Source organism: Conger conger, chromosome 9 (genome assembly GCF_963514075.1).
Source record: "Conger conger chromosome 9, fConCon1.1, whole genome shotgun sequence".
NCBI lineage: Eukaryota > Metazoa > Chordata > Actinopteri > Anguilliformes > Congridae > Conger > Conger conger.
This window is the reverse complement of record NC_083768.1, coordinates 47579052-47605372: the sequence shown is the minus strand read 5'-3', so window position 1 is coordinate 47605372 and position 26321 is coordinate 47579052. Positions and strand designations below refer to the sequence as shown.

The following is a 26321-nucleotide window of genomic DNA, read 5'->3' as shown; positions in this document are numbered from 1 at the left end:
GAAGGGTTACAGGGTCAGCAGGTTTTTGTGGATTCCTTTCAGATTTGGAAACAAGGTATGTGGATTGTTAGCCAACCAAAGACACTTTGGTGCTCTGATAGACCCAGAAACAAGCAAATGGTAAACATGTTGTCCACCACTCCCATGCATTGTCGCCACCTATGATTTCATTGGGTGGGGGACAATTGCTTGAGGCCTGACGTTGATAGTAGCTATGAAGCTAAACTTGTAATGGATAAACGGTAGACTAACTTATTAGCTTAGCTAAAATTGCACAACACTGTTACGAAAAAGTGGAAAAGCGGCCTTTGCCACGTAGGAGATCGCAGATCGCAGATCTCATCTTGCAGCATATTGGGAGCTACAATCCAATTGCTAAAAATGGAAATAGTCTGTCTTCAGCACCTACTGTAGACTAGTATTTTACCTCACAGCTCATGTTGCCCATTATTTAGCCGATGGTCCTATCCAGACACAACAACACAACAATATACAATGTCACTCTGTATAGGGCCAAAGCCCTAACGAACTGACGGAGACCATCCATATCCATAGATTAATTTCTAATGTCCATATCCAATCCATAGTCCACCACCCCCCATTTTCACAAGGTGGGGGACAACCAACAGATGGGCCTCCGGGACTAGAGTCTGACAGCCTACAGTCTAGATACTGCACATGGCTAATAAATGTGGCTAAGTAGTTGTCCAAGTACATTATTTCAAATAGAGGGAGGTGAATGTGACAGAATACTATTGTCCAAAATACAGAAAAATGAACTGATAACTCAGAAGGTGATTCATCAGAATTGTTTGAGTAAATATCCAGGCTGTGTTCCATATGTAACATGTAAGCTCTGCTAGGTCATAGCAACTCTGTGTCAGATGCCTCCAAAGTCATGATAAGGGAAATCACTGATATAAACTGGAACCAATTGAAATGTAACATTAATTTTGGTTTGGAAATACATACAAATGTACAGATTATTTCCATTAGTTCTCTTCATGAACAGTTTACCAAGATCATTTTTGTGATGCATTTGCTGCATTAACCTTCTTGTACTATATAATATTTTGATATTATTACTAGTTATAAGACATTATACAAGATATTCTAACTAGTTACTATTACTATTACCATTTACTAGTGTCTTAACAGCCACCATACTGCAAAACAAAATGTGTATTAACTACAGGGTTCCGAAAGCATTATTAAGGCGTGAGAACTCAACAGTGTTCAGGTGGGCATTTCAGTTGCTTTGAGAAGACAAAAGTTTGGGAAATCCTGTCACTGTGTAATACACTGCATTAGCGCCCAAGCATCTATTCAGAAAGGGGGATGTTGAAAAGCCAGAGGTCTGGAGCCTGCTGTGACACTGGCGTTTTACCCTTGAGCAAGGTAATTGACATGACTTGCTTCAGCAAGCATCCAGCTGGATAACAGGCAGACCATAAGCTGGATGAGGGTGTCTGCAAAGCTAATGAATTATGTAATACAGGACTGGCAAATGTGGGAACGTGGGAAAAACACAAACACGCAAAGCACGCAAGAACGCACGCATGCACGCCTGCATGCACACACACACAAACACACACTTTCCAGTAACATATAAACTGGTGTGTGTGGGGAAGGCTTGGCCTTTCGATGGACCGATTTAACTGGAGAGAATTGCGAGGGCGGGAAAAGACCGGGAGGATTAAGGGATTTTAAACCAAACCTAAACTGTAAGAAGATGAGCATGATGTGATGAAACACATAATGCATTTACACAGTGACCCATCAAGTGAACCCGTACTAAAAATGACAAACAGAAAGCAGATGTGTCAGATGTGTTTTCTTTATGCGTGCTTAGCAGGTGGGCAGGGTTACTGAAGCAAAACCTCCTTGAGCAATTGTGCACCTATTTCAGAAAGTGAATTATATAGCAGGTTATTTTGAATCCTCAACACATTCACAAATATGTTGTGATGAACATATACAGGATTTGTTTTTGTTCAGCAATTTTACCATAGTTGTTTGAGCAATTGCACCTTACAGAGGGCAAAAAGCTTGGCCATTACAAGAGCCTCTTCACCAATACTATCATGTACTGCTGTTGTAATATAGCAGATAAGCACTCTGCAACATTTCTCTAACTTAAAATGCATCTGACAAGGCTAATCTTGGCAAAGTGGCCGGGAAAACAATTGGCTGGGCAACTAGAGGGGGAGATAACACTGAGGACAAGGCTGAGCCGGGAACCTTTAAATGTCTTGCCACCCAAAGTCCAAACACCTTGTTCCAGTCCGCTGCCATTTTGAGGGAAAAAATAATTAGCAAGAGCTCGTGTAGGTTTCTGCTGTGGGTAACAGAAATGAACACCTCATGAAAAAATACTTCCAACCTCTGTTCCAGGCTGTTCAAAGTTTTCTGCTCTGGTACTGAAATACTTATTTAAGGGCAATGTCAAGCAATTATCCAAGTTCCCAACATTTCTCCACTGCTGGCAGCAATGTTATTGAAGTTTGTGGTTAAATAAACTGCTGCTTTTGAAGAATAAATCCTAACGCATGTGGCTGTGGGAAACAACAGAAGGTGTCAAAGAACTGATTAAGTTGTTCTGCTGTTTTACGATTCTGCCATTCTGTGTTCCTTCCTCCTCGTGTGCATTATTACCCTGTTAAATTTGTTGGACTGAGATATTGGGTCAAAAAGAAATAGACAAAAAAAACATTTACAAACTTCAGAAATTCAGTCATTTTCCACAGCCATAAATGGGAGATAGATCTAGTTTCAAAAATAAGCTTTATGTGCAGTGGTCAATTCGATCACCCATCCACTTATCACTGTCCTCTTTAAGCAAACATTTTTCACGCTGCTTTGGTTGTGTTTACACAGGAATACACATGAAATGTCTTTCGCCCCTTTTCTAGGAACTCGATGGCAGAGGCTGTTATCTCTGGATCAATAAATCCCAGCTTTTCACTCGGGGAACAATGACAAGGACGTGTTCAAAACAGTAGCATTCTCTGTTCCACTGCTTACTGATAAAAAGCCGACATGGAATTGTCCAAATAGGAAGATACTTTGCAGTTGTTTGGCTTGCCGGCTGTCTTGTTGGTACAAGTGCCTCTTCCTTGAAAATAGGTTTTTGCTTGTGTGGGTAATCCCAGTCCCTCTGGCCCTGGACAGGTTCCCTCTGCATGTCTCTACCATGCTGTAAAATCCACCTATGCCAGCTTGACCAGCTTGAAAATAGAGCAGGTCAAGCTGGTCATAAACTGGTCAACCAGTGTTGGTAGCTTGTCTGTTTCAAAACATAGCTTGAGCTGGTCAAGCTATGTCAAGCTGGGAGCTGGTCTGACCTGGTCAACCAGCTAAACCTTGTCGAGCTGGGAGCTGGTCCATTGGTCAACCAGCTAAACCGTATCGAGCTGGGAGCCAACCAGCTACCAGCTGTTTCAAAACCTAGCTTGAGCTGTGTTTTTCAGCAGGGCAGGTTTTCCAAACAGTGCCGATAGCCGGCAGGGGGGATGAAAATCTGCCTCTGCCCTTGTGCAGGTCAGGGACGGGATTCCCTCAGCTGTAAATAAGGACAGGGAGGGGGAAGGGTTGGGGGTAATCCTTGCACGGACGGACCGTTTGGGGATAGGGCTAAGTGAAAATCTGGATCAGATAACAGTCTGGCTCGTATTACATTAAATGCATTTTCCTTTATTGTGGGAGCGAAAGAACATTATGGCGGTGAGGTTCTATTTATAGGCGGGCTTTAAGTCCGGCTCAGTCTGCCAATCAGATGTACGACAGGCGGAGGGGGAAATAAAGACGCAACGGCACACGTGACCAGCGGCCGACGTTTGAGATCAGGGAAACACCAGCGCGTGATGTGATGACTCTCTCAAACTCAGAGAGAGCTATTTCTCTTTTTGCTTTTGTCTGTGTGCATCAGGGCTACATTCATGCTGCCACAAGACACAGAAGGTTTGCTCATTTAAAAAAATAAAATAATTTCTGGGTATATTAACTGGGAACATTTAAATAAAAAATTACTTCTCTTTTTTTGGCTTACTTCCACCCTGTTGTCTCAACTTGAAATACCCAATCATAGCTTTTCAGCACTCACTGATGAATCCATCCATCCATCCATCCATTATCATAACCCGCTTATCCTGAACAGGGTCGCAGGGGAGCTGGAGCCTATCCCAGCATACTTTGGGCGAAAGGCAGGAATACACCCTGGATAGGTCGCCAGTCCATCACAGGGCACACACACCATTCACTCACACACTCATACATTCATACCTATGGGCAATTTAGACTCTCCAATCAGCCTAATCTGCATGTCTTTGGACTGTGGGAGGAAACCAGAGTACCCGGAGGAAACCCACGCAGACACGGGGAGAACATGCAAACTTTGCACAGAGAGGCCCCGGCCGACGGGGATTCGAGCCCAGGACCCCCTTGCTGTGAGGCAGCAGTGCAACCCACTGCGCCATCCGTGCTGCCTCCTGATGAATCCACCTAAATTAAAAAATGACATATCTTATTTGCTGGACTGTACAATTCCTGCCACAATTTCTATCAGTTTTGGTGACTTCAACACTCCTCTGAAGATTTTCAATCTTCCAATCATCACTTCTTTTCACTCAGCAGTCCACCAGCTAAGCTGGTCCGCAATTGTCCCAGTGTCACTTATACTGCAGCTGGTGCAGGCATCCAATCAGTGCATGATGAGGGCGGGGACACCCTCCGGACTAGAACCTTCCGTCTCTTGGTAATGCAATTATGCATCACCCCTAAGGACTCCTGCCCCCAGTACTGGCATGATAAGGATCTTGTCAAATAATGTATATTAAGTCTTTACATGAGCAAGAAGCTCTGTCCGGAAACCTAAAAAGCAGAGCTCTCACATTAATTCTGAAAGCGTTATCTTTCAGCTTGGCATTGGTGCTTTCTAATTTCATTAATGCCCACAGGTGAACAGGGGACAGGCCAGAACATGCAGATGGCTTTGGTGCCCATTTCATCACACATCGACAGCGACCGAATAGCTGGATAATCCCTCCTTTTCCTTGTTACGAAACATGTTCCCGGAGCTTAAGACACCATCTGAAAATCTTACGAATCCAATAACGTCCTGTTATTGGAAGGGCCACAGTCTGGTCCACCTATTAAAACCAGCCGGGGGACCTTGACACTGGCTCTCAGACAGGGATTATGCATTATTAAGCACATTGCAGTGAAATCACGCCCCACTGGTCAGGAGAGGGGGGTTATAGGGGCTGAGGTTCATGAGACCTAGCCGCAGATGCAGTTCCTCACTAGGTGGGGAGAGACGGGCTGACACAGTTAAAAAATTTCAAAGAGCACCCCTGATGGAAATATTTAATTCATCAGCAGGGCTCCCATCATTCTAATCTTTAAAGCCTCCAAAAAAAGAGAAATTCAGACTTAATCTGAAGACAGCATGCTACGCTGTGATTCAAGACCTTAATCCAGTTATTTGATAGACACTTGCATGATGTGGGGGGAGGTAGAGGGGGGGAGGGGGGGCTAGCCAAAAATTCTCATTGCTCTCTGCCAGATTTTCAGAGATGAAAAAAGGCTTACCTTTGAGCTGGGAGAGCAATCCTTCAAATTAAAAAGTCAAATAAATTCCACACTCGAAAATAACAATAACTCTTGAGAACAGTCGCTGTTGGTGCAGGGGAATTGCTAAACTAGTTTTTTTTCCCTCCTTCAGAACAGTGAAAATGCGACAAATTTCCACATTAATAGGAGAACCCAAACATTTCAGGGAAAATTTTTCATATCTGGAATGGGTTACCTAACTTCCATGGCTGAACTCTAGAGGACAGGGACTGAGAGAAATTTCTGGAAACTACATGGAGTCTTGGACTGAGATGCAGGAGTGTTACTACTTTGAGCTATTACTGCAAACACAACGGTTCAGTAAACAGTTGTCACAATTAGTAGCTTAATTACTGAACTGCTACTGAAGTTTAATTGGTAGTTTTATTTTTAGTTTCAAATTCAGAGATGTCTGAGATGGATATGCCTTCAGCCTGGCATGAATGTCAGTCAGATAGTGAAATGGCACAGCATTTTAAAAAATTGGGAAGAAAAGATGAAGTCACACACATACAAAAACATGCATTAAATTAATCTCAAGACTTAGCTTTTCAGCATTGCTTTTAGTTAGTGCATGTGTAATCTGTATTTAGTTTAGCGCATTTGTAATAATTTGAATCTTATAAAATTATTGTATAAATGTATTTATTTTTAGCTCACCTGATTTTATGTTCCTTATTTTCATTTTTGCGTTCAGTGTTGGAAATTGGTATGAAATGTGCTCTATAACTAAAACCTAATTGACTGATTGATGTGAAATCTCATGATGGAGAAAGGTATGCATGCAGGCAGGAAGACAGACTGGTGTCAGATGGTGGCAGGCTGTACTTTCCAATACATTTCAGTTATTTAGCTGACACTTTTAACAAAAAGTGACTTACAGTTGATTCGACTAAGCCAGGGTACAATCCCCTGCAGCGCAATGTGAGGATAAGGGCCTTGCTCAAAGTTCCAACAGCTGTGTGGCTCTTATCACGGCTACACCAAGGCTTGAACCACCAACCCTCCAGGTCCCAGTCATGTACTTCAGCCACTAGGCTACAGGCTGCCCCAGCTGAGGCCAGGAGAGGAGCGTCAAGCATGTTACTCCGCAGGTGCCCTCCAGCTCTGGCAGAGCTCTAGAGAAGCCCCTCCAGAGAAGCCCCTCCAAGCCGGAGGTCCCCAGCTGAGGCCTCCGTCCCCCCCGTGTGGCGGTAAAGGCAGGTCCTGTTCCTGCATACCTACCCTCAGCTTCACCCTTTTATAACTGTCTCATGCTCAAATGGCATCCGCCTCATTAGGAGGGCATTTCCTTCTACCGAACCCAGGAGGTTTCCTGAGATAAAACCCCCCCCCCCCCCCCCCCCCTGTCAAGCAGCGATGCCGGGGTACAGGCAGAGGGAAAGGTGAGACTACTGAAGACTGCATATGATTAAAATAAGCGGAGGGGGGTAACATCATTCATGCTCCTAGCCTGGTAGTGGAAGCAATACCCTGTGAAATGGATAAACATTGATATTGACATACACAACATTCAGCATCGACTGAATGATTGATGTTTTAATGATTAACATTTATAAATAAAGAAAGGGCAAAGCCTGTGGTTCCCAAGTGGTCCATTTAAGGCCCACAGGCATCAGCGTTCTCTTCCTGCTTTTAGTATCTAAAACGCTCGGGAAACGTCCGGAAAGAATGGTGACGTAGGTAAGTCTCTAGCCATGCCCCCAGAGCCCAATTCTCTCTCCCCCTCTGCCTCCTGTGGTCAGCTCTCTGTGTTAGCATTTATCAATGTCATCCGATAATATAGCAAAAACATATGTCACGTCATGTGAGAAATCGCATTACAAACAGCTTGGAAAAATAGCAGTTTAAGTACATACTTCTAAATGGTAAACAAACTAATTCATACACGCACTCACACCAACACAGTAACAGTGATAGGCTGCCATGCAAGGCACCGGCCAGCTTGTCGGGATCTATTGGGGGTTAGATGTCTAGCTCAGGGACACTTCAACACACCCAGGGGAGGAATCAAACCCGCAACCTTCAGACTGCCAGACAACCGCACTTACCTCCTGAGCGATCAGCGTGTAATTTCTAACACAAGAGAAGCTCAAAAACATGAAAAATATGCACGTGGGCCTTTATGATGGCGCATAAGCACAGGACCCATCCCGTAGCCGAGGCCATCGGTGTCAGCGTTCACATCTGGAGGTCCGCAGCATCTGCTGCTTTCCAGCGCGCTTCAGCACCAGTCATCCATTTCAGTCTGATTGGCTGAACTTTCCTCACACCTGGTTTCCAAGGTCTTTATTGGCTGCCACAAAAGCCAGCAGACACCGCGGCCCTCCAGGACGTGAGTTTGACACTCCTGGCCTAGACACTGCAGGGCTATGGGCTATGCCATTCAATGAGACTGGGGACCCACAAGACCCTATTTACACTTCCTCAGGAGGAATTAGTCTAGCATTAACCCACGCAGCCCTGGGCAGTTACACTGATTTTATACCGGACCACTGTGCAGCGAGCTTCCATTTTACAATCGTCTCCTTAAGAGCAGACAGACAGCAGTTTAGCACTCAGTTTCACACTCTGGAGAGAGCTCTGATCAGTGGCCAGGTCAGACACAGGCCTCCCCCAGTCAGTTTTTTTGTGGGTCTGTCAGATCAATTCACAGTCTTTCTAACTAGAGCATAACCTTTGCATAAGAGGGTCACCAGACTGGCTTAATAGCATTCAGAAGGTGCTGCTCACATGCTGAAATATGAGGGGGGGGGAGGGGGGGTCAATGTTCAGACACAAGCGTACAAATCTTTACAAAACCTTAATGTGATAAATTTAATATTTTATAAGAAAGACCAAAATGGGAGACAGGCACTGAGGAGAGCATCAACTCATATGGTTTTTCTGGGAAACCACCATGTGAAAAAACACTTAGTACACGTTTTCAGAGAAATGTCTGTCCACCAAACGTCAGTCAAAATCCTAGGCTACCCTATTGGCAATTGGTTAGCTTCCAACAGTATGTATAGTGTAGTCTTTCTCTAACTTTCACGTGACCTGTACTGGCTAAAATGTGACTCAAAATCTATATGTATAATCCTCCTTGATGATATCTAGTCAGCCATTTATATTTGACCAAAAAAAATCCTGAAAAATCCTGAAATTAAAACGATGATGAAGCTATAATTATGTATATTCTCAGTTTTAGACACATGAAAATACCCACTGACAAACAGATAGGAAAACACCTTATTTGGATGGTTTGGGCTTTTTATTCAATTTTGAAATGGCTAATTAACGGTGTGCATACTCATCACTGTTTTGTTCATCTCAAAAACCACACATGAGCACCCGCTCTCCGACATTCCCAATGCCAAACCGCTGCTTCTTCTCTCTAGTTCTCTCTAAACACCCAGGCTTGTGCAACGAAAAGCACTTCATCCTTAGGAGATGCGAAGGGAAGTTATGCCACACCCTACAGCACTGTTGTGGATAGAACCAGGCCCACCCACTCTGTTGGTCACAGCCTGAACAGGAAGAGGAACTCAGCCTCAACATCTATTATTTTTTTTCCCTTCCCATATGTCACTTTGCCTTTCAGTTCATTTGATTGCCTGAAAAAACGGTCCTTTAGTTCTTAAGGAGAACATGCTTCCAAGATAGGTCAAGGTAGGATGCAGTGACCTCAATATCCTCTAGATGTGGAAACATATTGCAGCTAAAATAACAAATGATACCATATTATACCATAATTATGTACAGTATATCTCAGTTTTAAACTCATGAACTTATCTTCACTTTGGTGTTGGTAGAGGTTTCTATACAAAACTGACCATTGAACACTTATTTTTGACCATTTTTTTTTCATGTCGGTGGTGTGGAACAAACTTGGTGATTAATTTATTTCTAATAAATACATAAAGAAATTAAATCCATCGCTTTATAACTTAAACCCCAGATGCTTTTTGAGGAATTAATGTAGAACAGTTAATGAAAAAGAGCTAAAGCAGTTTCTCTCAGTAAGCACGTTATGAAGAGCTTTGTAAAAAAAACTGTTATTGTTCAGTGTTCTCTTTTGATTGCAATCACTACTTTAAATTGCTTATTTGGTTGCACAAAATTACAAACAGCTAATAGGAGCACACAAAAATGTAACTGCAATTTCCGTATTTCTCTAACTGCAGTTTTTTTTGTTTGTGTGTAACATGCAGTCATGGACTTCAGAACATTCACATCCAATTCACTAAAATGAAGAAATTATGCAGATCAGGTAATTGTACAATCAATAATAATTCACTTGTGCTGAGCGTAATTATCAAACTACCCAATGAAAAAAGTATCCATCAAAGCACTATGTGTTCCAGTGTTCAGATATGCAAAATAAAATAGGAGAAGGAATATAAAACTCAAAACGAGAAACATACACTGTGTTATCATTCCTATTTGCTCATATGGGTCACTGGCAGAAGAAAGGAATCACTTTGTAAAGTTCTTAATGGCCGGGCCTTGAGGACTCACTGCTCACGTCCTAGGTTGACATTTGGGGTCAACCGATCGAGAGTTTCTTTTCTGTTTTGCCTTGCATCTCAAGCAAATGCACATCAGGCACATACACACATTTTAGCCATCCACGCAGCACCCAAGTGCCTGCCCGAATGCCGTCATAGGAAGAAGTGCCCTTAAGTCCATTTAATTCCTCTCGTCCATTTCTCTCTTCACGAACTGATGCACAGTTACTCTCTGCCCTGCTCTCGATACAAAGGCAGGCTACCTGAGCCACACAGACACACACAAACACACACAGTGTGCCTTCTACTGTTGTCATAACAGCATGTGCTACATGCACTCAGGCGTTTTCGACTTGACTGTGTATCACCCTTTCCACACGCTGCATCCTCCTGACTAACTGACAGACATGTGGCCTTCTGTAAAATACTGCATGAAAGGTGCATATCCTGCTGCAAATGATCCAATTTTGATGCGCAGAAAAAAGCACCATCATTCTTCTCTGTGTTGTCCAATCGCAAAGAAATAGAGGCAGGTTTGATTTTGTTTAGGTTGAAAACAAAGATGGAGGACAAATTGGTCACTGCAGTTGACACATACAATGTCACAAAAGTTGTTTTGTGTTTCAACTTTCTTGTCTTTCACTCTCCAAAACAGTAAAAGTAAGTGCCCTCCAAATTTTAGAGACAACAGTTTTTTGAGGACAGAAAAGTGACATGCTATATAGGAAAAAGTTGGAAAAATTGATGTTTGCTTCTGAGTTTTTAATCCTGTGTAGGCTCTATTTTAGAGAGTCGGTGGGTCCCATGGTTTGATAACAGTTCCTTAGGTGATGCTCCAAATGTTAAGAACCTGCCAAAGCTGTATCACCACAATCTACAATCTATTCTGTTCAAATATTATATAACTGCATTTACTAGCAGAACCATGCAGCAGATGGATAACTGTACATAGCATCCCTGAGGGCAGGAATGCATTAATAATCAGGATAACCCTTTCCTCACTGGACAAGAGTGCTGCCTCATGTCAACTGGGAGTCTACTGCCTGTCTGAATCAGCTGCATGACATGCAGTCCTCTGCTGAACATCACGGCCAACTGTTTCATAGGGGTTCATAGGTACACTAATGTGTGAGGAGGAATGTTTATGTGGATTATCTGGCTGTGTGTGTTTGCTGTTTTCAGTGCCACTCTCAACACAGTTTTTCAAATGGTTCTTCACCTCTGCCCACTGTTCAGCCCTGCTCACAGCGCTAACCATACTACATGCTAATGTGCATTAGCTGATAATGCCAAACAGGATGGACTCCCTCCGTCATGCCAGGACAAGTAACAGAGAGCTATTTATGATGCAGGGCTGATCCAAAAGCACAAAACATTTACAGCTAGACTGATATAGTCAGTAAGTCACTGTATTAATAACAACTAAGCCTCATGCTACACCTATTGCTTATATTCCCAGTAAGAGTGGGCCAGTATAGATTGAATCATTGATGGAAAGCAATTTTAAATGCCACTTTTTAGCATCAGGACTGCTGTTATTACAGCAAAATATTTCTTGCCGCAGCTGACATCCTGCCCCCTCCCCATTCAGCTCAGATGCAGTGGTGCAGCCCACGGCTGTGACAGAGGGAGGCCTGTGATTTTATGTGGGCATCTAGTACAATAATTACTTTTACGGCTGGGCATGTGCGTTGCGGTGAGCGTGCTCCATCATTGTCTCCAGCCCGGTCAGCCCATTGAGATATACAAGAACTAGAGGCAACTTCCGCTTACCGGTTCCATAGATTCCTATAGGAGCTGCCCAATGGTGTGAGAAGCCAATTAATGGAGGCTGCCATGTTTGAATATGGGGCTTTTTGGCACCAGAGCATGCAGACTCTGGGCTTTCTTGGCACCAGAGCATGCATAGTGGATACCGAAACAGGAAGGGATGACTAGGAATTCAACAAATGTTATTCTGGGTGGCTCAGAAAAAAAATGGTGAGGGGGGAGACATTTTAGAATTTAAGTATTGTCCAATATAGTATAATTTTGTGACAATAGTTTTGAATGGACTTCAATGGAGGAATTAGGAACCAGAGGCTTAATAATACCTAGTAATACTTAGTAATACCTCCAGTAACCACTGGAGTTTGCGAGCTTCTAGAGGAATGTCAAGTCCCCAGGTTCTGCTGCCTTCTTTCTGGTCACATGACTGTGGAGAGTCTCCACTTCTTACAGATAATGCCCACTCTCTAATGTCCTCTGCAAACAGCCTAATTTTCTGCCACTTAATTGGGTGATCCATGTAGGAATTACTGGAGAAATGAACATGATCTTACAGATCTGAAGATTTACTAAGCCTTTTGCAGCGATTTTCAGGCGCACATATGATGCGTTCTGCCCAGGAACATGCATTGTATGAATGAAACTGGCGCACGGGGCCGGAACCACAGTATTCGTCTGATCCACCCTTAATGCATATGCATTTAAGGGTCGATTGCGCAAATAAAGGGCGGAGATATTATGCAGGTGTAGTGTGGCTGATTATTTATTCCTTTGAATTTACTAAAGAATTTACTAAATTTCTCTGCCTCTAAAGAGCAGGAGTAAACCTATGCACAAGACAATTTCAACCCCAGAACAAGAAATTATCAAACAGATTATTGATAGTAAATATTAATTAATGATTGCAGCCAAGCAATAATTAAGGCAGGGTGTTTGTAAAAGAGAATATTTACAAAATAATTTATAAAATGAACCAATATCTCATGCGAAGCAGTGGTAAATGACTGAAATAACGTGCTCAACCATAGTGACAGTAACTGAAGTTTAAAAACATCAGTGTTGCTGCTATTAAAAAGTTGGCTAAATGCAATGATATGCTGCTTTTAATCGTGTTTGTCCATCGCAGAGAGACCGTGTGTTTGTTTTGATTTGTTATCCCCCAAAACAATCGCGGAAAAGCAACGGGGAATTAAAGGAACTACCAAAAAAGCGAAAATCACCTGTGACAAACAACCAGCGAATACAAATAATTACGCTTCTGGGAAAGACATACTGGAACCTCCCACACAACATTCCCATTCTATCTGGGCTATAGTGAAGCTCATTACAATGTTAAATCTTGCATTTAATTCAAACGATACTAGCCGCCACAGCTGGAATATGTATACATTTTATCCTGCACTGGATACGCTTTTACATGGCAGCCGATACATGGATATCTAGATCTAGTTAGATCTGAGTAGGAAACATTTCTGTACATTTTAGAATTCATCCTGCTGCTGCCATCAGCAGTCACATCATCAATGAACACAAGTGAGCTAGTTCCAGTGGCAGCCATAACACTACCTCCACCATGTTTCTCAGATGTGGGGGGTGCTTTGGATCACAATAAGTTCCCTTCTCCCTGCACACTTTCCTCTCTCCATCACTTTAGTCTCATATTCATTGTTTTATTTCAAGTCCTATGTGCTGGACTACAGAATCAAAACAAAAAGAAATTGTGTCACTGCTTCAGTACATTTGCATTTAACAGAGGAATGGGGAAGTCACCAAGATACAGCATCTGCGTACCCTGTATAGATCACCATCATACCTGCAGAGCCCAAGAGGATGGTACAAGTAGTAAGAACCTTTGTGTCCTCTCCTTGTGCCACAGAAATGTACAGGTGGCTTTGTGGAGAAAAAAATCAGGCTGTCCTCTGCTGCCTGCTTGGCGTAGCAGGGTAGGAATGATGAATTCACCCCTTGCAGCCCTGACAGAAGAGCCAGTTCTCCTATCCCATAGGCAGGAGTTGCGTTTATCAGCATTCTGCAGATTCAGAACATTGACGAGGTAGCATCTGCTACAACAGCTTTCTGGAATGGGCGGTTCACCTTGGACAGTGCTTCCAACTGGCTCTGCTTGCTGTTAATGTGCAAAACTCAGTTTACCTGTCTATGGTAAAGTCTGGCATCTATGGGATCAAGTGGCTCCACATTTTACTTTAACCATCTTTTTACACAGTCCATTTAATCAGTTCTCCTTCATTTCACCAGTGGTGTCATCATCATCTCATATATCTATATGCAATTTGTAGCCAGGGCAACCAGGCTGTTTTCATGGCTGTGTCTTTAAGCCTCATTGATTGGCTAGCTAGCTCTAACAAACTGGACACCGATTTGTTCTGGCAACAAGGTGGCCCGTGCTGAAGCAAACAAGCCTATCATTGTGATGTCATAAATTCATGGAGCTCCAAACGGCCTGTTTAAATTCACATTTTCTCCATATGGATTGTGTGTTTTTATTTGGGGACTGTGCATTTTGATACTTTCACAGTATTTTTATAGCACCATAAATATGAGTGCAGAGTTATAAAGCAACTCCTTTATAAACCAAATAATCTAGATAATCCATATAATTCCACAATATGGGACCTTTAACCCCTTATGGGCGGATGCAACCTGCACATTACATCTCCCTTAACAGACGGATGAGACCTGCACATTACATCTCCCTTAACAGACTGATGTGACCTGCACATTACATCTCCCTTAACAGACTGATGTGACCTGCACATTACATCTCCCTTAACAGACGGATGAGACCTGCACATTACATCTCCCTTAACAGACTGATGTGACCTGCACATTACATCTCCCTTAACAGACTGATGAGACCTGCACATTACATCTCCCTTAACAGATGGATGAGACCTGCACATTACATCTCCCTTAACAGACTGATGAGACCTGCACATTACATCTCCCTTAACAGACGGATGAGACCTGCACATTACATCTCCCTTAACAGACTGATGTGACCTGCACATTACATCTCCCTTAACAGACGGATGTGACCTGCACATTACATCTCCCTTAACAGACAGATGCAACGCCAGCATTGTATTTGATCATATGACCATTTTTCAAGACACATGACATGACCGTTGAAATGCATTGTGATTCCTAGGCCTTTCTATGGCTTTTCTTTACGGCGTCTCAGTCCATAATGGGTTAATGAATATAGTCTGTATTTTTCGTGGGGCAGTTGGTCCCGCCTTGGAAAAAAAAAAAAAGGCAAGAAAAAAGGACAACACCGCAGGGGATGCTGGCATTCAAAAGCAGCACAAACGCCGCGTGACGATGATTGCAAAGTTGAAAGGTCACATAGACAGAGACACATAGGGCAGAGAGCTCTAGCAGTCATGACCCTGTGCTCAGCCTCACACTGAAGACACGTCAGGCCTCTCTGCTCGGAGCGGGAAATCACACTGTCGGCCGCATTATCGCACTGGCTGACAGGGTGCACATTGTTTGAAAAGGTCACGGGAGCTGAGTGCAGGCTCAGCATTGTGAGGGACTGTACGATGTCAATCTAACCAACAAGGTGCCCGACCTATTCACTATAGCATCTTTAGGGGACGATGTTGGACACGGAGTGTCAACTGGTCTGATTCAACTATTAATTTTTAACTACCACACATCACATCTTATACAACACAAAGCACACAAGTGTGTGATCTGTGCAATTCTATTCCCGCTGAATATCTGTCGGTTGTGTACTGGGATACGTTTTCTGTATTATTAAGTATTCTGATTATCTGAATATCTGCACTATATACAGGTAACTTATCATCACCACATCATTTTCACATGACCTGTGTCATGAAAATAACTGGAAACACACATGTTTGCTTTTCAAAATGGTGCTTTGCCTGGCTTCAGTTCCGACAAAAGATGGACACCCCCCAGCAGGTCAGATGAGTGAGCATCTCAGGATAACAACACTCTCTCAAATTGGCTAAGATAGTTTTAGATAGTTGTTATCCTGATTTTAACAGTAATACATCGGACCAGGCCATGATTATCACTACTATTTTCCAGCTGGAAATCACAATAACAGCACTCTGAAATAGCATGTGAAAATCTGACAGGAAGATATTGGGTGAAACAAATTTACTTTGTAGACTTATTACAGTGCAGTACATGCACTTAGTCTTCAAAGTTATTGTGAGAGAAAGTTGTGAGATTTCACAGAGTGTAGAGAAGCCAGAAACACCACTCACAAAGGGGAAGAGCATTAACAAGTTACAATTTCTGTGTGCCATTACAATGACTCTCTGATTGGAAATGTTCATACTCTATAATGACAGTTGATAAACAAAGGTTGAAAATACCATTGGAAGTTCACACTTGGTCAACCTATTCAACAACGAGGTGGGGAATTCCTATTCAACTGAAATCCATCCTTCTGTGTGATGCAAAGCATCAAAAAAAAAAGCTGGGACCACAAATCATTCAGACCATGGTTGTATGTTGATGTACAACTTGATACTTCGATGTATAAAGAACTGGGCGAGCTGTGGTTCACACTCACCTCAGAGAACCTCTGCACATCCTGGGTCAGGGTCCCCACTCGACTCCAGTTGTAGAAGTTGAGAAACTTCACTACAGCCGGGTTGACGGCGTTGTCTGACGGAACTGTCCGGAAGAAGTTGGGATACTTTTTTTTGTCTGCCAGCACGGGGGTTGTTGCTGCGAAGGACAGCTGAAAAATATAAGAGTGCAGACAAAATAATCACTGGATGTCCACAAAGTGAACAGCATACTGTTTTGTGCTAATCCCATCTCCCAGTCAACAACATACCAATATCAACATTGTCTTACATTTGCTTTTGCAACCCAAATTCCCCCATGGAGTATACGTACATAGGGCTTATTTTATATATTTTTTCTACCACAAAAACATCTCATTGTGTAACTACAGAACTCTTTGTTTATACATCCTCATTTGTATACAATGTGTAAAGCAATATATTTGCAATATATTTCTCCAAATCGGCACCAGGTCTGTACATGGCATCCCATAATGCATAAGGTATGAGGCATGCGATCACAAATTGAAAGTTAGACCTGAAGGTGGTGCTAGAGAAAAGGTCACAAGGGCACAAAAATCAACATTGGGAACATAAATGTGTTATCCAACCATTTATTTTGCAGATATGTCTGTCACAGACTGATGGGCAAATGTACAGATGGACATCATTACCTAACCTCCTCTGCGTAGGTAAAGAACAAATCAATAGATTAGATTATTATACATAATATAATGATAAAGTTGTCTCCAAATGGTTGGACATAGAAAGTATTTAGGTAAAAATCATGACAATTTAGAAAAATGATCATCAAAAAGACTAGAGACTAGAGACTAGAGAGGTGTCTCAACTCCCATCTCAAATCATACCCTGGGACCCACACATTTAGTAATATGTTTACACCATGACTTTGGACTGCAGGCAATCGGGTGTGAGCAAAGGACAACAAGACTAGACAAAGCTTAGAAATTATTGTTGGTTGAAGAGATGGGAGCAGGTAATCAATTACTTGGTTGCCCTAAAGTTTAAAAAACATCCTCAAGTTTAAAAAGACTGTGGCTCACGAGCAAATTAATTGAGTGACATGACTGTCCATTTGAAGCATGTTTACAGACATAATGATCTTATTTCCTATTGCAAAGGTAGGCACCTGCAATAATTCCACCAGGAAATGAAGGTGCTTTGAATACTGGAACACTAACATAGTAACCTCCATGGTGGTTAATGATTCTATTATTGCAGTCAGGTATTAAAAAATGTCTTATGTAAATAAAAACAACAGGCAACAAATGGATAATTGACATTTTGCGTTTTCACTTTTTTCATTTTGAGAGTGGAATATTGCGACCCTTTTTCCAATTTCCATGCAGCCATGTAAGACATTGAATATAGAACAAACTTTAAAATGATTGTACTTCCTAGCCTATTTACACACATATTTGGTATGACCATTCATACCATTTTATGACATGGACATGACTATAAAATGTTGCTCACTCATTAGGAAAGCAATATAACAATACATAGATGCACATATTCAAATCCGGCAAACAACCTTCACTGCATTATATGGCAACAGTACACAGTAGTTGTATATATCATGCAATGAAGTGTGGATGTACTTTTAACTTCAGTGTAACATCGCAACAACTGACTGATTAGTGTTTTTTTAATAATGTTCAGAGTGCCTATTTTTGAAATTACACAGTTAGCCGGGTTTTGTTTCTATTTGCACAATCAAGCACTGAAATAAATCATACAAATTCATCTGACGCGTGATTGTGAATATTTGTCAGTGCCAGAGTAGATTGCTTATCTTGGCTGACTGATGCAACAAAGTATGCGTACCTTTGTAAGTATAAAAATAATTTTTGGTACAGATATCTGTCATGTGGATTCATCTCTGTTCCTTTCCTTTCTATTCCAACTAAAAATCTTTCAAATCATAAAGGTTAACAGAAATCTTTCAACTATGTCTCATTAAATGAGTTCAGATACTGCAACCATAAGCTTTTTCTCACAAGGTGGGTTGTACTTACCTAACTTGTACTTGTAAAGATCCTGTCCTAGTTTCAAAAAAGGTCTCAGTTCAATTGCTTAACCAAATTAAAATGCATGAAAATACACACATAATATAGTAGATATGCAATATCTGTGCCGTGAATCTCTCGAGAATTTGCGAGTGAATATTTCTAAGGCAGAACGTGAAAACACCTTTGGCTCCAATATAGAGGGAATTTTCATTGACATGACCCCATGTTCTATCAGTGAGCATCTAAATATATTCCCAAAATATTTTATTATTATTCAGTATGCTTATAAATATGGAACAGGTCTGCTTTTGAATAATAAATAGCATATGAAGTTGTGGAATGTGAATGTGACTTGTTGATGGAGGTAGCATATTTGACAAACTTCAATCAATGGACCCTCAATCAATATATTAGTATGCAATATGTTATTACTGTGATTATTGCATTCATTATCTTCTTGACATTTTGCTGTCTGAGCAAAGGAGAAGAAGAGGGAGAGGTAGTGGGAGGGTGACAGGTGGGGTGAAGTGCATACTGGTATACTTTAGTAAGCCAAATAAAGTATTTTACACGTCCTGAGATCTATAATATAATTTAGTTTCCATGTGTCCTTTTGGAGTCTCCAAATGCTCTTTTTTGAAAACTGCCTACACATAGCTTAAAAAAAAAAGCAGAAAAAAAAAGGAAAAAAAAGCAGAATATTTTTGAAGATATTGTCATGAAATTTGAAAGGGAATTTGTCCAGTGCTTTGGCTGTGGCTTTGTTGTATTTCTAAGCATGCCAGGCACTGCCACAATAATCTGTATCCACTCAAAAACAGAAAATCTTTTCACTGAGAAAGAAATCCCACTTCCACTCCCACGGTGTTTGAGCTTCTGTAACTTTGCTTCAGTGATACTTGGAGTAATTCTGAGTAACCATTTTATTTTGGGTATGTAATTTTCGAGCTTGTGTCAACTTATTCTTTATAGCCATTGCCTGATTTATAAAGGTGAGCAGCCTCTTTACTCATCTCATTTGTGTGTTTTCTGACCTTCAGCAGGATGATGGATGACTTAAGGAGTTTGGCACGTGTATCATCTCCATATATACTGTATGTATATATATTTGTCTCATATTTTGAGTGCAAGACGAGACTGATGAACAAAAATGATTATCAAAGTCAAATCTTAAAATCCCGTTTTAAGGTTTCTGAAGGGCACTTCAGAATGTACTGTACATTGCACATTTTGATAAAATGCATAATACATTTAATACACTTAGATTGTTTTTGTTTAGTTTACATATACAAATATTTATTACCTTGTTTAGGGATGCATGTCCTGAAACTAAGTTCAGTCAGCATTTTAGGTAAAGATTCACTCCTCGGTTTATGATTAGGTATTACAGGCACTTTTTCAGCTTGTGGTTTATGATTCGTGGACGGGCTGCGGGAAAAATTAGATTCAATCTCAGATACATTCAGCACACAACTGTGCTTTTTCACAACCCTGTCAGAGTTAGATACTGCCCCGCGGCACTGAGCCGTCGAGCGTGCAATATGATTCAAACAGCGAGGGGCGCTGTGCCCACCTAGTTAAAACGGACGCGTCAGAGATGCGCTCCCGCTAATTTGTAATTTGGTGATGCAGCTCTAGCTCTCCACCCTGCTAGTAGACCCAATAGCCAACAGACTGTGAGGTATGGTTCATCCGCTGTGTCACGAGCGAGGAAAATTAACAGGGCGATAACTGCGTTTTGTCCTGCGGAGGCACAAAAGAAGCGCGGTGTATGTAATTAGAAAGTAAGCAATTTGGCCCCCGGCATATACTGGTTCCGCATTAAGCAAACCTCCCGTGGCCTGTAATTCCACATGATGCATCGTTCATCATTGCAAAAAGACAACTGTTGTTATTCCGTTGTTCAAATCAGCTGGGATGGATGGAACAATGTGCAGATTAGTGCTTTGAACAGAATTGACTTTCATTATCTTATGACTGCTGAATCCTCTTTTGCCCAAGAGATGGTGACCATGTTCACATGCATAGTATTATTCTGATCTCATTGGGAAAAGGCAAGTATTCAGGCTACGATACAGCCCATATAAACACGTAATTATAAAAAGCAAAACCTGGTTAAAGACTTATTCGAAATATGTGACATCTCAATAAGTCTCTAATAATTGGCAAATGAAAAGTATTTAAACACAATATCCTCTATACAACTCTTCAACACGGTCTGCACGTGTACAGATTCACAAGGTGTCTTGGGTGTTGAAGTCAGGCAACTAGTTTACTGTGAAAACGTGAAACAAAGCCCACACTTCTGGACCTATAAGGACGCAAGTCTTCATTTCTGCATTATGAGCATAATATAATTATGTAATAATTCTGTAAAGAACAAAACATTGTGCTATACAGTACATGGACAGCCGATAATTTGTTTATGGCTCGAGTATTTACATTTTACATTTACATTTTACAGACAAAATGACACAGAAGACATATACGCATTTTAAGTAGGGCCGTCAGTGTTAATTTGTTAACTCGTTATTGATTTTAATGAAAACAATTAATTACACTGATTAAAGAAAGGATGGTAAAAAGTCTGGTCATAGATAGGATGGTGTAGTAGATAGGAAATCTGGTCAGCATTTGGATGCCACAGGCAAAATAAGAAAATGTGATTAATTGCACTAAAAAAAGTTTAACACAGTCATCATTAAAAATAAATCAAATGAGATCATTTATTAATATTGATATTGAATTTCAAGCCAAGGAAACAAAAGAAAGAAAACAATACCAACGGTACATGGAACACTGAAGAGTCTTTCAGAACTGACCAATTTTTTTTAAAATCTAGCCATGTACACAAAAATATGTTTGTTTAATAAGTTATTTCTTTCTTGATGCATATAAATGGCATAATCGAGAAATGACCCAAACCAGAATGGATAGGGTCAATGGAAAGGAACATATGGAGTTATGGTACGGGGCAGTACTCGATTGGGTTGGTGGTCTAAGCCCTGGTGTAGCCACTACACCGCACAGCAGTCGGACCCCTGAGCAAGGCCCTTAATCCCGCGTTGCTCCAGGGGGAATTGCCTACTGCTTAGTCTAATCAACTGTCAGTCGCTATGGATAAAGGCATTAGCTAAATAATAAATTATTTTAAATTATTTATCATTATGGTGTTCAAGTGGTCAATGTGATGGGCGGTTTTCCATCACGCTATAGTCTGTGGTAAACTGTGGCTGTCTATCTCTCTCTCACAGCAAACATCCATCTTACAGACAATGGCTGTTGTGGGAATATTCAACAGCTAATGCGGATAAATAATCTTTATGTTTTCCCTGCAGTTTTTGCCCTGGATCAATGAGTGGATGCAGTCAGATACGTACGGTAATTAAGGACAGAAGACATCAATGAACAATGCGTTCTCACATGGATCTAGAGGAGGAGATCATTTTTAACCACACCTCGCACAGCTACGGATATCGCTACTTAGCTACCGCTACTGCTAGATAAGCTCTCAGTCACCTGATGAAGATCTTACTCACCCGGCCTTGATTGGCTTGATTGTAACATAACAAATGTTACTTTACACATTGCTACCCTGCCCAGGTACATTATATAAGCTTAAAGGCCTACACGCATCAGCTGGGTTTTTTTGCATTCATTCCTTTCTTCAGCCTGCAATTTTCAATCACAATGGTAATAAGCTACCATTTGAAAGCGTTAAAACTCACAGTTCGATGTGTATAACCATTTTAACATGCCATTGCTTGAGCGAAAACAGTTCCTTATGTGGCGGTAAAACAAGTGTGGGGGGACCTCACTTTCACGACAAGTGTCCAGCGAACCAAATGCATCATAGTTTCTCATTCAAAAAATGTGCTAACTCAGAGAAACGTTGATGTCCATTGTTTGCCGTTGTATACTTCTACAAAAGTACTTGTACATAGAAATGCTATTATCTACATTTTGTATAGGCTCTCTCAAACATGATGAGCCCAAGTACAACTGTCTTTGATCAGTATTTGTAATTTGGTTGCAGAGAAAATGCATTACCCCCATCCATGTGTAAGAAGCTTCTGGCAAGAAAAGGGGCAATATTTAAGGGGATAATAAAAGTATATTGCCGGTGCGGACATCGGTTTGCTTTTTATACTGTTAAATGTGACCATCTTCCCTCTCACCTGATCTCAGTAAATCTCAGATAGGTTGACAACGTTCCTTTATTGAGACAGAATGCAGATAGCATCAGAAAGCTATTTCAGTTCTCAGAAAGAAAATAAATTCACAGCATTCCTCACTGAACAGTTCAGCAAAAAAAACTTACAAAAATGAAATGACTGTTGGTTATTATGAACTAAAAGCATTCAGGGCAAAGGCTTACACATAATATACCTTTATTTAAACTTTAGACCCAGTTGTAGCACCATTGCCACTGATAGAACTCTTATGGCTCGGTCTTAGTTAATGTTAGAAACTAGAAAACTAACCTTACAAACAGTAACCTTATGCCTAGTTTAAAAAAGACCAAATAAATAAATACATAAATAAAACAGGCACCAGTTACACCCTAACTGTTGTAATTCATGATTTAACCCATATTTGACCCCAGAGGTCATTCTGTTTGGTGTAGAAAAGCCGTGTGACTAATGAGTAAAAAGTAGTATGTTAAGGCAAACCCACACCATAGTCTCATACATTGGCCGATATGAAATATTTAACCAGATCTGTGGTCAGCTCAACTAGCTTGACAAGTGTACCAAAGTCATTTCAAAACTTCCACTCAGGACATTAATGGGTTAAATATAAATTCTACTGAATGTATTAAGGCCCGGGTAGGAAAGGAAGGTCTTTGAAAGATTCATTTGGCCAGCACACATCTTCACCGGTGTGCCTTGAATTGTTCATGAGGCGGGAGAAAGCAGGAGAAAATGGCTGGCATGTATCTGGAGCTCCCGCTAAATCTCCGGCTCGGCCTTTTCACTCTCTGGCCTGCTGGCCCAACTGACCACCCAACTGACTGATGCTTTGAATGTAATTGTCAACTCTGTTACAGCCAGGCCAGATGGACAAACGGTTTCACCTCTCTCTTTTTTCAATCTCCTGGAGTCAGTGTTAATTAAAACAGCAAGCTGCTTTTGACAAGTGTTTTCTTTTTTGAAGAGATGTGAATGGAAGGTGTTTTGCTATGACTATGTGCTAAAAAGGCTTCAAAAAGCTAAAGTTTGAGTCAAAAGTGGTTGAAGTTGTAGCTCTGTCAAGCGCACTGCTATCACGATAGTGAGGCAGATCTAGGTCGCTGTTCAAAGTTTGAATTATACAACTGTCCACTGCTGGGACCTGCAGAGGTTGGGAGTGTCCTTTTATTGTATTGTATTGCATATATATCTCCACAAGTCTGGCTGATTTCATATGGCATGGCTTTCATAGAGTGCAGTCCATATATATTTGGACAGTTTGTACAATTTTTACATTACATGAAAAAAGTGATGTGATTCCTACAGTAGTCTGCACTTTAACCTCATGTGTATTGTTTAATTTCAAATCAAATCAATGGACTGGACTACAGAGTCAAAAGAACAGAAATTGTACCAACTGTGGACCAGTCTGGCCCTTCTCCTCTCTCATTAAGAACCAATAGAACTGCTGCTCACTGGATGTTTTTTGTTTTTCGCACCATTCTCTGCAAACCCTAGAGACTGTTGTGTGTGAAAATCCCAGGAGATCAGCAGTTTCTGAGATACTCACCCTGGCACCAACAATAATTCCGCAGTCAAAATCACTTAGATCACATTTCTTCCCCAATCTGACATTTAGCCTGGAAAACAGTTGACCCTCTTGACCATGTCTGCATGCTTTTATGCATTTAGTTGCTGCCACATGATTGGCTGATTAAATATTTGCATTAGCACGCTGGTGCACAGTTCTACCTAATAAAGTCATAACTGAGTGTATATTAATATGCATAACCATATATAATGTAGGCCCACAGAGCCCTCTCTGTCCACACACACACACACACACACACACACACGCACACACACACGCACACACACACGCACACAAACACGCACACATGCACATGCACACACACACACACACACACACACGCACACACACACGCACACACACACGCACACAAACACGCACACAAACACGCACACACACACACACACACACACACACGCACACATACACGCACACAAACACGCACACATGCACACACACACTCAATTTTTATTGGATTTTCAATTTAATTATAAAAGCCTTCTAAACAAACGTACCAATCAGCCCTTATCTTATTTAACTGTTGACACCAGTTTGTGGTAAGCTTATTAAGTCGTTGTGCAAGGCAGCCACAGAGCCTTGGCAAACTCTCTGATGAATGATGCAGGCAACTTAAAAGATTGTTTAATGTCTTTCACATCGCTGAGGGTACGGATGAGACGTCTGTGTCGATGCGGGAGGTTATCCTGCACAAAGATCAGTGTTCTAACAATCTTACTACACAAATAAAGCATTCTGGTCAGGTGCAAATCCACCACATAAAAATTTTAGAGCACAGACAGAAAGCTCGAACCTCAAAACCATGAGCACTATTCAGGGTCGTTCCCAGCAGAAAGTGAAAATAAGGAAAATATATACAGTGGCAAAAGAAAGTATTCAGACCCTTTCACTTTTTGCACACTTTATTGTGTCGGGAGATTTTATTTTAAATCGGTAAAATTGCCATTTTTGCCCATCAATCTACACTCAATAACTCCAGAGGGATTCAGACCCTTTGCTGTGGCACTCCAAATTGTGGTAAGGTGTATCCTGTTTGCTTTAATTAACCTCAAAATCCACATTCCATGACAACAAAATACATGTTCTGTAGTGGCCATCTCTGGCGCCAGACCTCAATCCAATCATAAGCCTGTGGGCTGAACTGAAGAGGGCAGCTGATAAGTGCAAATCCAAGAATGGTCCAAGATCCCTCCAAATGTGTTCCTTAACCTTGTCAAGCATTACAGGATAAGACTCCATGCTGTTATTCTTGTCACAGATAGATGCACCAAGTAATAATCCAATAATTATGGAACCTTGAGTTTGGTAAAATTGATTTTTTATTAAATGAATGTTTGATTTTGGATGGTTCCATTGATACATTAATAAAGTACAGTATAAGTTCAGGGGTTTGAGTATCTTATTAATCATATTGTTTCTTTTTTGAAGTTTTTTTTCTGCATTGCCAGTCAGGGATCCCACTGTAATATGACTATTTCACAGAAGATGGCTACAGTTAATTGTCCTTGCTTTTACCAGATACTTTGCAATCATTACTCATATTTCAGACACATTAATTAATGCCAAATACATTTCAAATTCACATTACATTCACTCTCTTCAACTTATAGGAACTAATTACAGTATCGGTTTATTTAGTAATTAAATATTTTTTATTCATTTATTCTTACTGCTGATTTCTACCACTGCACCAATATTGCACGCAAAAAATAGCACTTGTAATTCTAAAGGACATCTGCCATTCTTGTACAGATCTTTTAGCTAGAGTGCACACTCAACATTCCCTTACCTAATGAGATCTGGAGTGGAGGACTATGCTGGCATTAACTGAACAAAGTGAGCTTGGCGGCTGCAGTCAATTGACCACCTCTCATTCTCATTAGTCTTTCATCCAATTCCAGCCATTAAGTTCTCCCGGACTGACATATTGATGGCAATGCAATCTTTAAAGGCATACTATGCAGGATTTTTACCTTGAAAATGTAAAAGAACCATGCTAAAGCATAACTACAATATGGTGCTCTTTTAATCTCTGTCATTGAGCACATGTATGCTGCTTTACTGGG

At 41.1% G+C, this 26321-nt stretch overlaps 1 protein-coding gene across 1 annotated transcript in view; it reads right to left on the bottom strand.

The window, feature by feature from the left end:
- gabbr2 (gamma-aminobutyric acid (GABA) B receptor, 2) overlaps positions 1-26321 on the bottom strand; it is a 234188-nt gene that overhangs the window by 82497 nt on the left and 125370 nt on the right. The window contains exon 3 of the mRNA XM_061253572.1: positions 16444-16614. Within this exon, the coding sequence (XP_061109556.1) occupies positions 16444-16614 (171 nt within the window). The remainder of the gene's footprint in view (positions 1-16443; positions 16615-26321) is intronic.